The sequence below is a fragment of the Salminus brasiliensis genome, chromosome 17 (assembly GCF_030463535.1).
Source record: "Salminus brasiliensis chromosome 17, fSalBra1.hap2, whole genome shotgun sequence".
Classification (NCBI taxonomy): domain Eukaryota; kingdom Metazoa; phylum Chordata; class Actinopteri; order Characiformes; family Bryconidae; genus Salminus; species Salminus brasiliensis.
Window position 1 is genome coordinate 11,625,185 of NC_132894.1, and position 13,312 is coordinate 11,638,496.

The 13,312-nt window shown below is 42.5% G+C and overlaps 2 protein-coding genes across 2 annotated transcripts; one reads left to right on the forward strand and one right to left on the reverse strand.

The window, feature by feature from the left end:
* Positions 1 to 1,109: 1,109 nt before the first annotated feature.
* On the reverse strand, positions 1,110 to 2,831 carry larp6b (La ribonucleoprotein 6, translational regulator b). The gene is made up of 3 exons (XM_072661052.1): positions 2,728 to 2,831; positions 2,401 to 2,614; positions 1,110 to 2,222 (listed from the first exon to the last, which is right to left on the reverse strand). Exons 1-3 carry the CDS (start codon positions 2,829 to 2,831, stop codon positions 1,110 to 1,112), a joined length of 1,431 nt encoding a protein of 476 aa, XP_072517153.1.
* A 2,416-nt stretch (positions 2,832 to 5,247) lies between these two features.
* gadd45ba (growth arrest and DNA-damage-inducible, beta a) lies at positions 5,248 to 7,254 on the forward strand. Its single transcript, XM_072659969.1, has 4 exons — positions 5,248 to 5,473; positions 5,623 to 5,724; positions 5,846 to 6,101; positions 6,394 to 7,254. Exons 1-4 carry the CDS (start codon positions 5,430 to 5,432, stop codon positions 6,505 to 6,507), a joined length of 516 nt encoding a protein of 171 aa, XP_072516070.1. The 5' UTR covers positions 5,248 to 5,429; the 3' UTR covers positions 6,508 to 7,254.
* The last annotated feature ends 6,058 nt before the right edge of the window (positions 7,255 to 13,312 follow it).

Genomic DNA, 13,312 nt, shown 5'->3' on the forward strand with positions numbered 1-13,312 from the left:
AGATATTTACATGTTGCAAGTCAGTCAGTTTTTGGTATTTAATGATATAATGCAACTACTATTGGGAATATCATCAACCAGACAAAGTACACACATTCTTTACTTCAGTGAAAGTAGACACCGTTTTGTATAACTGTTCAAATATTAACAATTTCAATATTTTGAAAGGCTATTAAGTAGCAAAGTTGTGTGTGTGTGTGTGTATATATATATATATATATACACATATATACACACACACACACACACACACATACATACATACACACACACACACACATATCAGCCAGAACATTAGCACACCCTTCTTCTACAGTGGCATCTATTAAGGGGTGGATATGTTTAAAGGTGTTAAAAGCAGGAAAATGGGGAGCATAAGCATCTGAGCTACTTAGACAAGAACCAATTTGTGATGGCTAAACAACACCAGGCAGGTCTTGTGTTTTTTCTGGGTCAGTACCTGCCAAAAGTGGTCTAGTAGTGTGTACATGTGTTTCACTTTGACAATTTGACCAACAGAAATGCTCCAAAATTAGTAAAAAAAAAATTAAAAAAAATGAAAGACTCACAGAAAGACTTACAGCAGTCCTGTAAAGTTGCCTTTTTGGAAATGCAAGGTTTTAGCATTAACTTTATCCGCTACACAGTCAGACGCCTTTTTTTTTTAATATAATGACTGTATTTGCATAGTGTAACACTGAAGGGGAGATTTTTTTTAACCAATGTTATTCAGAATAAAACAGGAATTGTTCTTTAAACAAATGCACAGAAAATAAATGAGTTGCCTATAGAGAATTGGTTTCACTTATTTTACAAAACCAGCTAAACATGGCATTTGAAAAAAAGGGTTTAGAAATGACCTGCTAAAGAATGCCTGGAAAATCCCTTTTAGAATGGACACCAACAAATACAAAATTTTCATTACAAGGTCATCTTTATTTATTCATTTATCTGATACAAAACTTCTTTTTTTTAAGCATAAAGGAGTAGCTTCTTCACTTGGGTATAAGCAACGCATTCTGGGGTCAGTAATGAAACATTGATTTAAAAGAAAACATAAGTGCTTTAAACTGCAGATCACAAGCCAACTGCAGAAAATCTTCAATGCATCACTGTGGCAACAGCACCTTTCCCCTGCCAATGCTGTTGTGGAAGCCTTTGGTGCCATCAGGTCCCATCGGCTGGCGCACAACTAGCACACCAAGTGGCCTCTTTATCTGACTGGGTGACATGGGCCAGCTTTTCTCTGCTTGAATGACCTGGGCAGCATTTCTGCGCCGTTGGACCCAGGGGCTCCCCACGTACCCTGCGCTGTCCTGGGAGTAATCCCCCGAGCCTTTGCTTCTGCTGTAAGCTGAACTGCCAGCCGAGGTAGGGGTGCTACTGAAAGGTGGGATGGCCAACGGGGAGGCGGCATGGCCTCCAGGGAACAGCTTGCGGGGTATGAGGGGGCTCCCGACAGGGCTACCTAGCGGGTTCCTGTAAGGGTCTGAGCGGAAGGTAGACACCCGTGGGATGGCCAAGGGGCTGCCGTACAAGGCCTGGGGGCGGGAGACCCTTCGGTTAGGTCGTGGTGAGGCTGGGGCAAAGTCCGACTCAGAGGAGCTGTACAAGGCTGAATCTTCCAGAGAGTAGGGATGCCTCTTGGCCTTCCGGTTCGGCTTCTTGGAACCATCGTCCTCAATGCACTCCTCTGACTCTTCCTCGGCATGGCTCTGGCTGGTTCCAGGCTTTCTTGTGCCGCGGCTACCAAGGAGCACCACCCGAATTCCTTTCCCGCCGTGCAGATGCTCCTCTGCTTTGAGAGCTTCATAAGCCTTGCGGGCCCCGTCCAGGTAATCGTACTCCACCACTGCACACAGCTTGCGCCCGAGTTCTGTGTGTTTCTTGGTGTAGCGCTTGAGCTCAGCAGGTATCTCTTTTCCCGGCCGTAGGATACGCAGGGAAGTGATTGTACCATGTGAACCAAACACAGACATGGCAGTCTCCATAAAGCCTTGCTGCTGCTCTGCTCCAGATGACCCACTGTTCTCTGCCTCTGTTGAAGTGACGTTATCCTGGAAATTCCAAGCCAGCAGCAGTTTTGTCGTAGGGATGCACAGCAGCCATTCAGGAACAGGGGTTCTCCGTCGCACCTTGGTCCCTGCCTCGTTCACCTCAAGCTGCTGAGAGGTATGTGCTGCAGCTAGCGTTGTACGCCAGTCACGCGTAAGCTCTCTGATCTACCAGAGTAGAGAAGTGCATGTCCAACATTATGGAATAACACTTTGTTGCACAGGACTGTACAGATATGGGAATTCTGGTACCATGCCAGTATCTTTTTATGTACATACACACACATTCATAGATTGTCCTGCATTAGCTTCAGAGAGAAATATCATCCATCCATTTTTAACTCACCTTTTTAAAGGAAGTCATTAACTTCAGGCTGACATAACCCATCTTGTTCCTCTGGATGTGTTTTAACAGGAACGCATCACCCTGCAGACTCTCATCAGAGAGGTAGCGCTCAAGCTGGGCAGCTATTTTCTGTCTCAGTTCACTTGGTGGTGGAGTCCAGGCCTCACCCTCACACCCTTCTTCTTCAAACACATCAGTCAGCTCTGCTGAACTTCTGCAAACCAATGTTCAATGAGCCTTGAAAACAGACCTAGCTTACACTACATGTAAACTTAACACAATTTGAATTAGTTAAGAGCCCCAGCTGAAGCTTAGCTTAGTTCTTACCCATCCAAACTATCATTCAGTCCATCGTCAGTGTACGAGAAAGGGTCTTTGGAGTGAGACCCCTCCTCACAGTGGAAGATATCCGTGAACGTGGGTGAAGACATACTGCGGACAAAGACATGATACAGATTTTCAGGCTCAGAAACTGGAGGAGCAGACTAAAAAGTTTACAGCTGCATCTAGACGAAATACTACAGATGCTGAACCAGTAACTGAAGTGGAAGCTAACCTGGAGAGCCTCCCCCGGCGGGTCTCCCTGTGTCACCGCACGAGCCCAGGTGAAGCCATTTAGAACGGTGATTTTAAAAGTGCATACGTCACAATTGAAAAATAGCGCCTATTGGACAAACGTCAGCGAACGTGACCAACCGCGAATAACTAACTAGGAAGCCACTACGACTGCTAATAATAATAATAATAATAATAATAATAATAGTTTAATCTTCACACAGTCCTTATCATCTAGTCTGTTTTCTGTGTTACATGTTATACATGTTATACATACACAGCTGTCGAACAAATGAATGTATTAATAAAAAATTATTACACCATAAAAAACACTATTATATTATGTTTTGATAATTCACAACAAAAGAAATAACAAAACGAGCTATATTAAATATAACAATAAAAAAAAATGAATGTGCACAAATAACAATGACAGGCCAGTCAAACCAAAGGGAATAAAGCAAAGGGGAAAATCACATAAATAAAATAATTAAAATGTATTATTCAAAGATAATTACAACAGTTTTAATTGTAATTGGAATTTAATTGTAATGAATAATAAAAAACGTGATGTGTTCCACCTAAGCATTTCCACCTTGCTAAAGACATTAATCAAACTTAATAGGCTCTTGGACTTTGCTTTGCTGCAGGATGTAAGTGTTTTTCATGGCTGAGCTGAGGTGTCAAGTTGAAGCTCAGTTTCCAGAGGTGTCTAATGGTGTGGATTCCAGTTGAATGGGTACAGCAGGGGGTCCAAGAACAGACAGTAGCGAGACAACCACCCCTGACTTTTTCCACGTAGCTTCCTGAACTCAGTGCAGTGAGATGAGCATTGCTCACTTGTGTAATCCTCCCTGACTTGCAAGATGTAGGAGGCAGTCTGACCATCCAATGATCATTAGGTTGAACTGCAATAGCATACTTTTTCAAATGAAAGCTAAGCGATTAAGTGTATCTCACACACGGCAAAACAGTTGACAAGAACCTGGCCTGAAATATAAATAAACCTATTATCCTCCTGGCATTAATAGCCGCCAGGTGGCAGTCTCGGACTAGAAATCTCCTCTGCAGAATTTAAAAACATGGACTAGTTCTTTAAACGTGATAATGACACTCTCATACTAGCATCTTAAAAGGAATTACTATTATTATTTTCAGAAGCAATTAAATTTATTTTAAAAGGCATTAAAAAATATTACACATTAGTTTGCTTTTTTCTATTTTACAATTTGTTAATATAAGTGCATATGCAAAAGTTACATGACACATTCGCTAGGGGGCGTCAGGAGTCTGTGATTTGATTTCGTGAAACTTAAGTAACGTGTCTTTGGGGTGTTTATTTAAAAGAAAACATCAGAAATGATTACAATCCATGTCCACATTCAGACAGAATAGAAATCAAAAATACAATGTTGCAGATCATTGGATAAAGTGTAAAACATTTTTTTGTGCTTAGTCGATGACTATTTCTGCTTAATTAATTAAGTCTTAGGTTCTCGTTATTAAATTGACCTTGTTTCTGCAGGGCCATGCAGAGGGCAACAGAACAACAACAACAACAACAACCTGTACCATCAACAACGTACTAGAGCAGGTCGCCATAATTAGAGCTTCTGGAAGCAGAACAGCGAGTGATGAAAGTTCCAGGTAAGTTCCAGATAAACTCCACCACCTTCCAGAGCCTCTGCACACTGTACGGGGACAACCAGAGACTCAAGCGAAATGTAAATACAACCGATATGCCAGGAGATCTGCAAGTGTAATGCACGCTATGGCACATCATGTTTTGTTTGTTTGTTTGTTTATTAGGGACACATTTTCATTAAAGCTCTACAACTTAGTGGGGCTGCAAAAGAGCTTTGTATTATTATAGCACATTCATTGTATTCCTATTTAATCAATATCTCAAAACTATATATATATATATATATATGTATATATGCAGAATTGACTTTTTGATAAATGATGTGTAGGCACATGCACATGTACATTAATAAAATGACATGCATGATGAAATTTTCTGAATTTTCAGCAATGTCTGAATTCAAGGTGAAAGGGAAGCTTAGGAAATTCCATCAGACTCGATAGTGATATAAACAACCAGAGACCGAAATGGGGTAGTGGTGGTGGTGGTGGTGGGGGGGGTGATCGGCCCACGTGGGCTCCGAATTGGAGTCTCCACAAACAGCCAATGGCCTGAGAGCCGAGAAGTTTCAGAGCCAATGGTAATACAGTGCGTTGGAGGAGACCACTCCCCCCCGGTAGATATATGCGTAGTTTCGCTGATACCCGGCAGAAGACACTTGGCGAGCACAAGGAACGAGACTAACAAGCAGGATACTCTCGAGCACTAGGAGACGTGTTTGGATTACTATCTACCTTGCCTTTTCGTCGACACTCTCGTACTTGGATTTTGTGATCTTTTTGGGGTACTTCTTGAGACGTTTGGATTATTACCATCATCTCAACACAACATGACTCTGGAAGAAGTCGTTGGATGCGATATGGCTGACAAGAAGTAAGTTCTGATCTTGGTTCGAGTTTGCATAGTCTTAAGTGTCTCTTGCATGCATTAGACGCTGTATCTCAGTGCAGTTAGAGTTGGTGCATGGCGCTCAATGCAACCAAACCCACAAGTTGCTGATCAAGTTTTGCATTTTCTTCTAGAATGGACACCGTGAGCCAAGCCTTAGAAGAGCTGCTGGTAGCAGCACAGAGACAAGACTGTCTGACCGTTGGGGTTTACGAGTCTGCAAAGCTGATGAATGTGTAAGTATCCTACATTGTCCTAACTCTAGTTTGAACCAACCGTCATCTTGAATGCTAGCCCTTCCAAAAACATGCTCTGTGGACTTGGCACTAAATTCGTTTCCCCCTTTCTCGACCACAGGGATCCAGATAGCGTGGTATTGTGCGTGCTGGCCACGGACGAGGAGGACGAGGACGACATCGCGCTGCAGATCCACTTCACGCTGCTGCAAGCTTTCTGCTGCGAGAACGACATCAACATCCTGCGCGTGTCCGGCTTGCGGCGCCTCGCTCAGGTTCTGGGCGAGCCGGGCGACGTGGATAACAGCACCGGGGGCAGCAGCAACAACAACAGCAACAGCAGCGAGCCCAGGGACTTCCACTGCATCCTAGTGACCGTAAGTGTCGACTTTCACTTTGCGTTTTGACGAGATCTGAAGATGACATTACTTCAGATAGCTTACCTAGTGCTCCGTATTACCGTAATACACGTAGTATGTAAAAACACGAATATGCTCGGTATAGCGGTATAGCTTAGCCCCCGGACTCTCTCGGGACTCCCCCCACCAGCGCTTATAGATACATCAGCGTATTTATGCTAGCTTTAGCGATTAGCCACGGTTTGCATTCAGTGTCATTCTCAGAGCCGTTTGACTTAACGTCGTTTTGTCTTTGCATTTGTTTCTACAGAACCCTCAATGCCAACCACTGAAATGCCAGGCTCTTCAAGAGGTGGGCAACTACTGCGACGAGAGCCGCTGCAGAAACCAGTGGGTGCCATGCCTGTCCCTGCGCGAGCGCTGAAAGCTTACCGACCGGCGCGTGGGAACAAGAGAAAAAGAAACGAGCGATTAACCGCCATTGCAAACCCGAGAATGCAAAAGGGGGGCTTTTTGTGTTTTTGGCCACCGCTCTGCATCAGCCAACGGCGACGAGGCTGAAGAGAGAGGGAGGAAGAGTGCGCTTCACTCCGCAGCCCTGGTTCCGTCCTCCGCGTGAGGGAGGTAGCGGTGGAGGAGGAAAGAGAAGAAGCAGAAGAAGAGGAGGGGGAAAAGGCGGAGGAGTAGGAGGAAAAGCCGTGATGGAGCGCACCGTGTCGGAGGAGCTCCGCGCGGGGGCGCGCGCTTGGTTTCGCTGTGGACAGAAGCCGAGAAGGGGGGGAAGCGGCGTAGCACGACTGTAGAAAGAGAGCGCGAGCATGGTGTGCGGTTTTCTTTTTGCAGGTCACTCGCTGACTTGCTGGACTGAACTCTGTGAAAAAAAAAAAGTGTGCTAGCAGAATCGCTCATGTGCATGGACATGAGGCCTGCTGCCTTAATGGCATGTGGACTGCATCTGCTTTGTGTGACTGCAAGAAGGAGGCCAGTGTTACAAGACATGATGATGTCTTTGGGACTGATTCAATATATGGAAACCACAAATGGATTTTTTTTTTTTTTTTTTTTTTTTTTTTTTTTTTTTTTTTTGTAGGCTATAACTTATTTGCTGTAATTTAAACAGAGTAATATATGTGTGGTCAAACCTCATGTGAAAAGTCATTGCTGTTTCAATAAATTATTGTTTGGAAATTGAACATTTTGACTTGGTGTCTTGATATGGGGAAGCGGGAGGGGTAATGCAGACAAAACAGGAACCTCACACACACACATGTTCGGACATCCACTGCCTAAGGGATGGATTATGCAAACAGAAGTAAGGCACATTATATTCTCAGTTTGCTGAGGGGGAGAGTCTTCACATCCTCATAAACTGGAATCTGCGTCAGTCTGCACCGTCACAGTTGCAACACCAGGCTCATGGAACAGGGACCTGAGGTCATTTGAGTACTGTTTACTTTGGAAAGCTGTCCACTCCACCAAGTTCACACAAGCTGAGGCTATTGCCAGAAAGAAGCAGGCTTAAAGTCTAACCAGACGTTCACTACAGTGCATGAATGATTTCATGAATTGATCTGAGTAATTAAGTATATAGGTCAAAGCTCTGGTAAACTTGTTCAAGCCTAAACCAAAACTATCTGCACTAAACCAGTTGATACAGAGCTGCCCGTAAGCAGCAGGTGGAAATGCTAATCCCAATGTCTTGATGTATTTGAGAGTTGGCAATAGTGGAGGTGTACTGACAGTGTACTTTACACACTATATGAGTAGGTACTCTACATGAAGCTAGACTTTACAAAATGAACATTACAGTATATGTGAATAGGGTCATGGGGTCTACATAAACAGTAGACTGTGTCACTAAACAACAATAGTTTGAGAAATAAAAGATCTTACACCTAACTAAGCTCTCTCTGCAGTCCACTAAATATTTATTAAATGGATTGAAACCTTAATCTCAGAAATGGGATTGAGGATATAGGCCAAACTGAAAGCTCTGGTGAACTTGCAGTTCTCATCCTAGTCTTTACTAGAAGCTTTGATACTGTGGGGTATTTTTACTAAACCAGTCAACATAGAACTGCAGGTAGTTTAGTTTCCTAATACCAATCACACTTAAGTATCAGTGTATTTGAAATTGAGTCATTTCTGAGCTGTAGTCTCAATGTAGGGGATGCATACTTAAAAACTTGCATATTATGCACCAGACAGCCATAACATTAACACCAGGTGAAGTGTTACAGTGGCACCCGTCAATGGGGTGGGATTGGGGAGCATGTAAACAGTCAGTTCTTGAGGGTGATGTGTTGGAAGCAGGCTAAATGGTCAAGCGTAAGAACCTGAGACACTTTGACAAGAACTAAATTGTAATGACCAGACGACTGGGTCAGAGCACCTCCAGAACATCAGGTCTTGTGGGGGGTTTGTCCTTGTGTGCAGTGGTCAGTACCTATCAAAAGTTCTCTACTAGCGACGGGGTCTTGAACCCCTAAGGCTCATTGATGGCCTCACCTCCCAACTTGCAGGACTTTTAGGATCCGTTGCCAACGTGTTGGTGTCCTGTGGAGTCCAAACCTCGACAGGTTAGAGCAGTTTTGGCAGCATGAGGGTGACCTACACCACAGTGTTAGGCAGGTGGTATTAATGTGATCCTAAATGATGTAAGGAATCAGAAATTGCCAAGGATATACTGTACGACAGCACGGTTGGTAATAGAGACAGGACATGATCAGGCACACTATTAGACAGTATATGAGCCTGGCTGTGTCGTTCTAGCTTTAACCTTTACAACCTATCAACACTTGGATCCGGCTGCATGTTAGCTTTAGCTAACGTGGCTATTATGTAACTGAATGAGGACTATATATGCGTTTTGGACGTGTAGTGCTTTAGAGCTACGGTTCAGTATGTCGGAGTGAATGTAGTCTATGTCACGCATAACATTCAAGCGTAACATTGGTGGCATCAAACCCCAAATCAGTAATATTCACCCAATATACAATCATTCCATGCTCGTTTTCTCCACTGAGCGTAGCGTGTGCGTCTGCGTGTGTGAGAGAAAGTGTTGGTGGGCATCCCCGAGCTAATTATGTATTCCGCTCCACTTACGTAGCCTATCACCGATTACGCATCGGTATCTCCGGAAACGTCATTGACCAAATATGGGCAAATCTGAGCCTTTCTCGGAGGTTCCACCGAGCAGTGCGAATGTCTAAACACAGCGAGCTGCCTTCTGAAGGACGCTGAAGGCGGACTCCACTGTTTCTCTAGAAATGGTCCAGCGGAAGCAGCACGACTCTTCCCTGGCAGGTATGTGAGGAATGCGGAAAAACTCATCTGTTGTTCCTCTGACGAGCTGTGAGCGTTAGAGGGAGAGAGAGAGAGAGAGAGAGAGGTTTCTGTCAGGATGCACACAAAACACACCAATCACTCTTCACTTGCCTGTATTTGTGTTTAAGATGAAAAACAAGGTCGTTTATACCATATCAGCATATTTCATATGAATTCATATAGCTATATATATCTATACATATGGTCAATGCTAGAAGTAGTAGTATAAATACTACTACTACTAATAATAATAATTATTATTGTTATTATTATATTAAATGTTTATTGTTATTATACAATAATAATAATAATAATGTACATTTAGGCACAATCTATACACAAAATATTAGGTATTTAACAAAAAAGTCTGATTTTCATTTTTTGTGCTCACTACATCAACAGCTATTAGTTAATCAGTTGCACAGAACAGCTCTTCTGTAGAATTTGTAATTTCAGTCATTAAAAAATATGTTATGTCTGTCTCAATGTTCAGGTCAACATGGATAAAACAGGTGAACTGCACTTAGTGATGTCACTTTCTCTGGTGGGAAATATGTGGAAGGCAGTAAAAAGGCTCCACTCAATTCCAATGGGATGAACTGAAGTAGGGGTTGTGGTCAAGAACCCATTATTCATCAGGCTTCAGTACCTCACCTCAGTAATGCTGTAAAGTGTAACTGTAAACTGTTAAGCATGGGGTGGATTGATCAAGCTTGTGCTGCAGCCAGTGACACAAGGAACATTTCACGGGTAGAGGGAAGAATTGTAACTTTTGTTGTTGTATATATTCTAATAATGTATGTCTTCCCATGTGCAGTATGTACAGTACTGTGGCAATTTCCAATCAATAAAGTGTTATTTTTTTCTTATCTTATTTTTTGCAACATGATAATGATCCAAAACACACCCCAAAATCCACAATGGACTATTTCAAGAAGTGTGTGCTGAAGGTTAAACAATGGCCCTTACAGAAATTGAAAATCTGTGGATAGACCACGAAAGCATTCCAAGCTGTAATACTTGCCAAGTTATGTGTTACTAAGTTCTGGCCATGCAGGATGTCCAAACTTTTGGAAATCTGTTCATCTTTTACTTGCTTAGCTATTTACAGTAACAGAAATTTTGACCATGAGTGCCTGTGCATGATCTTTTTTGCATGCCACATGTACATATAAATGGACTGCAGTTAATTCTAACTGGTGGATAAAAAAATTGGCTGACTTGAACTCTAAATAGCTATAGTGCTATTTTTGGAATAGTGGAAACCAGAGCTGGATCTATGTACAGTAGGTACTTCGGCACAGAGGGATAGAGGGATGGGTGGAGAGAGGGAGACCAGGCCTTTCACAGTAAACCAAAGCAGTTCACACACAGACATAGAGACGATTCCTCTCCCCCTCCTTTTCCTGCACATAAAGCCTTGATCTGTGTGTGATCTGTAATGAGTATGTGCCACCCAGCCTGACTCCCGCGCTGAGGTCAGCAGGTACACAGAGACTGGCGGCAGGCGAGGCTCATGCGCGCCGAGGCCTATTCCCACCCACAGAATGAGCCCTTTTACAGCTCGGCCCCCTCAGACAAATTTGGAGGCCGTGACAGAGGCACAGGGGGTTTTATGGTGCCGGTGCTGTCCCGCGTTCTCTCAACCAAATCAAGCAGGCTATAAAAGCCACGAGGTTCTAAATGCTCTCATTTCACAGCGCTCCGTGTGATGCCTTTAATCAAGGCAGCTCCAGCACTTTATCTCGCCACCATAAACCAGTAGCTCATGCTTAATTAAACATACCAATTACTGGTTTACAGCAGATGTGATGTGAATGTTCTAGGCCAAGAGGAGATGAAGTTCATATGGCACTGCAGCACTGTCAGAACAAGGGGGTGACTAAAAAACGCAGTCAGGAAATGAATGCAGGGAGTGTATTTATACATTGTTGGTGAACATCGCTTATGAATGTGAAACAATAACCTAGAAGGGCTACCAGTGAAACCTTTATACATTCATTTTAATCTGCAGCCTTACAAATATTATGTGTCATAGCAACTGTTAAGGAAACATGTGAAATGATTCGAAACAATGCAGAGCTATCTTGTTGGTTTTCCTGTGTACACAGGCTCAGTTTGAGGATTTTATTGACCGTAGATAAACTTGCATCTGTTTTGTTTTGTTAGAAAACATGTTTGCCATTCTGATCTGCACATGCTCAGTCTACAGTCAAACACAAAGTGTTTGGGTCCACGCGTACTAAAGGTTTCAACCTCACGCTCAGAACAATATGCAGTGCAATGCCACTGAAAAACCATAGTTGGTTGCTCTAAAGAACTTTTTGGGCTGAGGGGTCTTAAACCCCTCAGACCCTGTACGTAAGCACTTTCATTACTAAATTGCTGTCATAATTCATAGGCCCTAAAATGTAACCCTGTGGGACTCCACTAGATCTGCTAATCAACTAATTCACAACAGTTAATACTAATGCAGTTAGTCTGCATTAGTATTAATAGCTGAAAGGATCAGTTGGTCCATGTTCATTTTAAGCATTATCATTGCATTTTCAGTAATTGTATGAAGATGCAAAATAATTATACACAGCCTCTTAACAGCCTCTTAATCGCCTCTTAAGGTGATTTCAGTGTGGGTTAGGATCACTTGCTTGTCGTCTTTTTCCCCTAAAACAAGAAATTGTGAACATGAATGTGCAAATCATATTACTTATTAAACACAATAACACTGCATGGTATGAACAAACCTGTTATTGATAAGTTGAGTGTGTATATGTTTTAATGCAAATTTGCATAGTTTGTTTTGAATAATAATTATAATTATTATTAAAATTAATTAATAATAATAATTATTATTAATATTAAAACTCTAAATTGTGAAGTTTGACTTGTATTGTAACTGATAAGGGTGGCTTATAGCAGTAATGACATTAGGGTGGGTGGGTTTAGAGAATTACCAGGATTATTTAGATGACATTTGGCCATTTTGTCATAAGAATGCCTTTGGTTTTTGTCTGAGAATTATACAGAAATGTTCTATAAATTGCATGAGTGCTGTCCTACAATCTTCTGGTAACATATTCTGGTTCAGCACCTTTAAAGCTCTTTCGCAAAGAGCAAAGTCTGTCTTTTTTCTGTCTGCATCTGTAGCACACAGTCTCTAACAGTGGGAAAGAATATCAGTGCTTTACCTAGTACTCAATAAAGTCCTTTCACTCAAAGCACACAGCCCATTGGCCTTATATTATTATTATATATTATTATATTATGAAAATGATCAACCATGGTAAAATATGAAATGCAGGATTCTGGAGCCACTTACAAAAGAATGGTGAATGGCACCAGATGTCTGAAAAGTTGAATGCCTCTTAGAGCACCCTTACAGAAAGTTATTAGCCTACATGACATGGCTTTGTTTACATCTTGAACAACTGAATTATACAGAGTGGTGAAATTCCTCTTTAAGGATATTGATCAAATGTTACTCATGCATTTATGTTCAGCTTACCAGGATAAGGAGGGCACGCTTTCCTTTATTTATTTTAAGGGTGTGAAATTCATGTTCACTTTCTAGGGAAAAAAGTGTGTGGAGATTATATGGCTTACAGGGAGGGAATGAACTCTGATAATAATAAAGTGCTGTTGTACACCAAACCCTTAGTGGCGTGAGGCAGACAATGGCTGACTGTGTGTTCCAACAGTCACTCCAAAACCGGTGGAAAAAGTGTGTACGCAGAGGCTGGCCCTGCAGCACAATAGCAGTCTTCATGAGTGGCTGAACACTGAATGAAAATCAACTGGACGACTACAGGCTGGAGCCAGGGAGAGAGAGAGCGAGAGAAAAAGAGAGAGAGAGAGACAGAGAGAGGAGGGGAGAGGGGAAAAAAAAAACAGGAACAGAGGGC

Excerpts from the sequence above, each read along its gene's own strand:
- larp6b (XM_072661052.1), bottom strand. The coding sequence starts at position 2,831 with ATGTCTTCACCCACGTTCACGGATATCTTCCACTGTGAGGAGGGGTCT. Across the intron at positions 2,615-2,727 it reads CTGAATGATAGTTTGGATGG|AAGTTCAGCAGAGCTGACTG; the intron begins GTAAGAACTAAG and ends ATTGGTTTGCAG. Across the intron at positions 2,223-2,400 it reads TAATGACTTCCTTTAAAAAG|ATCAGAGAGCTTACGCGTGA; the intron begins GTGAGTTAAAAA and ends CTACTCTGGTAG.
- gadd45ba (XM_072659969.1), top strand. The coding sequence starts at position 5,430 with ATGACTCTGGAAGAAGTCGTTGGATGCGATATGGCTGACAAGAA. Across the intron at positions 5,474-5,622 it reads TGCGATATGGCTGACAAGAA|AATGGACACCGTGAGCCAAG; the intron begins GTAAGTTCTGAT and ends ATTTTCTTCTAG. Across the intron at positions 6,102-6,393 it reads TCCACTGCATCCTAGTGACC|AACCCTCAATGCCAACCACT; the intron begins GTAAGTGTCGAC and ends TTGTTTCTACAG.